Source organism: Triticum dicoccoides, unplaced genomic scaffold (genome assembly GCF_002162155.2).
Source record: "Triticum dicoccoides isolate Atlit2015 ecotype Zavitan unplaced genomic scaffold, WEW_v2.0 scaffold200754, whole genome shotgun sequence".
NCBI lineage: Eukaryota > Viridiplantae > Streptophyta > Magnoliopsida > Poales > Poaceae > Triticum > Triticum dicoccoides.
The window spans coordinates 1-3,110 of NW_021234192.1; the positions used below are offsets into that span (position 1 = coordinate 1).

Consider the following 3,110-nt stretch of genomic DNA (forward strand, 5'->3'; position numbering starts at 1 on the left):
TTTTTTTTTGCAAATGTCTTTAGTTCCTTTCAAGAAGACTGAAAATATCTTACTAGTCCCTCCGTTTTTAAATATAAGTCTCTTTAGAGATTCCAATGCAGACTAATACGGAGCAAAATGAGTGAATCTAAATTTTAAAATATGTCTATGTACATCCATATGTAGTTTGTATTGGAATCTCTAAAAATATTTATCTTTAGGAACGAAGGGAGTAGATAGTAAGGTTTATACTTGTGGTGGACTGCCAATCCTTATAGTTCGGTGAACATATTTATCCACTGAAGAAAAAAAGATGATATTACTAATTATGTGCCATATATGCATATCCAAGTTGCCACAATGGAATTCCTTAACTTCTGGTTAATGGAGGTATATGGTTATGTTCTGGAGTAAAACATATCCTTAAATGTTTGTGCTGCATGTTGTTATTGGCTTTGACAACAAAACTATCATTTCATTAGCACCTAACTTTGTTGGATGGAAGATTACATGTTTAATAATCAATACAAATTGTAAGCTCCCTAGCAAATGTTGGCTCCTGGTAAGGGAGGGAAAAACTGTTGTGTTGTGTTGTGTGTTTGGGTCCACTCAAGTATATTGATTTATGTAAAAACATAGCAGATCAGTCCACTGCACGCATCAGATTCCACGTAGTATGAGCGAAAAAACAACCCAATTTAGCTGAAACATAAAACAAAGCAACCGATTGTAGCAGTCCATGTAAAAAGTTGAGTTTTTGACTCAGGATTGTAGGGCGGCGCAGCAAAGCCCGCGTCACCCTCTAGTTATTATGAAGAGTTACTAAAAAACAAAGTCTAATACTTGAACTTCAAAAGCGTAGTACTCCTACTAATTCTTCAGATTTCAAGAACTTGATAAGAGAGCTTCATCAGTCTTGCTTGCACGAAATTTGGATTCTCGACTCAGCATTGTTGGTGTCAGATCAACCTAGTGGATGCCTTGAAGAACACCTCGATACCTCTCCACGTGGCCGCCGAACTCTCGGTACTTCCTTGCTACCTGATGCATGATTTTTCTTTTTGAAAACTATGAAACTTTACTGAAACAGAATTTTCGGACTTCATTGAAACAGAAAATCCAATACTTGTTTTTTTTGTTGAGAAAACTGATATTAGAACTTTAAAACTGTAGTAACCTTCAATCCAATACTTGTTTGAAACGGGATTCTTCGGACTTGGGACTTCAAAGGACTTGATCAGAGCTACCATGGACGCAGCTGGTCAGCAACAATCTTCTTTGCACGAGCTTCGAGTTCTCGGCTCAGCATTGTTGGTGTGAGATCGACCTAGCTAGTGCAGGCCTTTAAGAAGACCCCGGTATCTCCGCACGTCGCCGCCGAGCTCTCCGTACTTCAGTCGCATGAAGACCTGCAGCGCGCGCACGCCGGCGGCAGCTGCGAGGCGAGGGCTCCCCAGCGGCGGATGGAAGCCGAGGTAATCGGCGATGTGCTCCAACCCCAGTGGCATGGCCGGGCAGCCGGCCGCCATCGTGGCCACATCATAGACCTGGTCGCCGAGGTAACGCCGCACGGCGCCGTTGAACCCGGCCACGTCTCGCGGCAGCGGGGCGCCGCCGGTGACAATTTTGAGCAGGTATGCGACATGGTAGGCCCCAGCGTACGTGATCCAACTCCGCGACCGCCCACGCCGAGCGCCGACCAGGCCGGATTCAAACAGCTTCTTGTCTAGCATGTCGGCGCTGACGCCGTGGTCGCGGAGCGCGCCGACGTCGAGGCCGCGGCCGGCGAGGTACGCGAGGGAGTTCTCGTCGTGCGGGTCGGCCTGGGGGCGGAAGTCGCGGAGGTTGAACTCCCAGGCGTCGAGGTACCCGCCGTCGCTGTCGTAGAGCGCGATGCCGACCTGCAGCGGCTTAAGGTCGTCAACGTTGGCCTTCACGAGGGCGTAGCGCTCCTCCACGGTGAGGGCGTTGTGGTCCTGGCTGGGGTGGTGGACGACGCCCGGGTAGTGCACGTTGACGGCGACGTACTGGGCTCTGCTGGCGACGTGGCGGAGGTTGGCCGATTCATGCTTGAAATTGGACGCCCACACGGAGCGCACCGGGACCGCGGACGACGGCCAAACCGGCGACATAGGTGCATGGTAGAAGTACGGCGGGGGCTGCATGGGGAACGCGTAGTGGAAAGGTAGCGGCGGTGGCGGTGGAAACATTGGGAACATAGCGGCGGCCGGGTTCATGCCGATCGATGCCTCTGATCAACAGGAGAAGCCTGTAGCTCTGCGTTGGTGTTAGCTAGGCGGGTGGTGTGTTGGCATTATAAGGAAGGAGAGGGAGTGGAGTCGTAGTCGTAGTCGGACGAGGAAGGATATTGCGGTGGTGCGACACGGACCGGCTGTAATTCAAAGAAGGGAAACGTTTAAAGCCGGCGCACCGGTTGAAATTTCCGCCGGTCTCCCCGTCAGGCTCGCTCTCTCGCATACAGCAGCCACGTGCAAAGTTGGGGTCACCAAGAGTCCACGTCTTCTTTTTATCCTTATATCACTTCCCAGCTCCATACAGCCACTCGTTTGCATCTCGTCTTTCACCGCACATAACGAACGAGATCTCATCTATTCTTCCCCCTTTCTGCTCGCTGGCTACGGGAAGCCATGCCACTACTGTGCCACCTTGTCTCGTTCAACGCCGGTGATGTAGTCATCGTCACGCTCCTATCCAGCCGCGCCACGGACCACTCGGAGTGGCCGGAGGTGCTGGGGACCCGGGCGCCGTGCTGCAACGAGCAGCGGGAGGTGTTGGACCTTCAGCGGACGAGCTGTGACGGGCTGCTCCGCCGTCTATTGGCAGCTTCGACCCCAGCTGCAACCGTCTGCATCCGGCGCTGGAACCAGCGAGTCCCGGTGCTATCATCGGCTGCAGCGATGCGGGAACCAGCTCGACGACAAGCTGCAACCCGGCTGCGTCGAGTGCTGGAACCAGCAATCTCCGGTGCTACTACCGGCAATGTCGGGTGCTGAAACCAGCTTTATTTTTTGCTGGAACCTGCTACCTTTTTTGCTACATGTCTTTTTTTTTGCTTCATGTGATTTGCTGGAACCGGACGTGCCACGCACCGCCGACGTCCTTTTTTTTTT

General features: G+C 51.6%; 1 protein-coding gene across 1 annotated transcript; it reads right to left on the reverse strand.

Annotated features, from left to right (window-relative positions):
- Window positions 1-728: 728 nt before the first annotated feature.
- LOC119345044 (probable CCR4-associated factor 1 homolog 11) lies at window positions 729-2,278 on the reverse strand. The gene has a single exon (XM_037615282.1). The coding sequence runs from the start codon at window positions 2,214-2,216 to the stop codon at window positions 1,311-1,313; it is 906 nt and encodes a 301-aa protein (XP_037471179.1). The 5' UTR covers window positions 2,217-2,278; the 3' UTR covers window positions 729-1,310.
- Window positions 2,279-3,110: the final 832 nt, after the last annotated feature.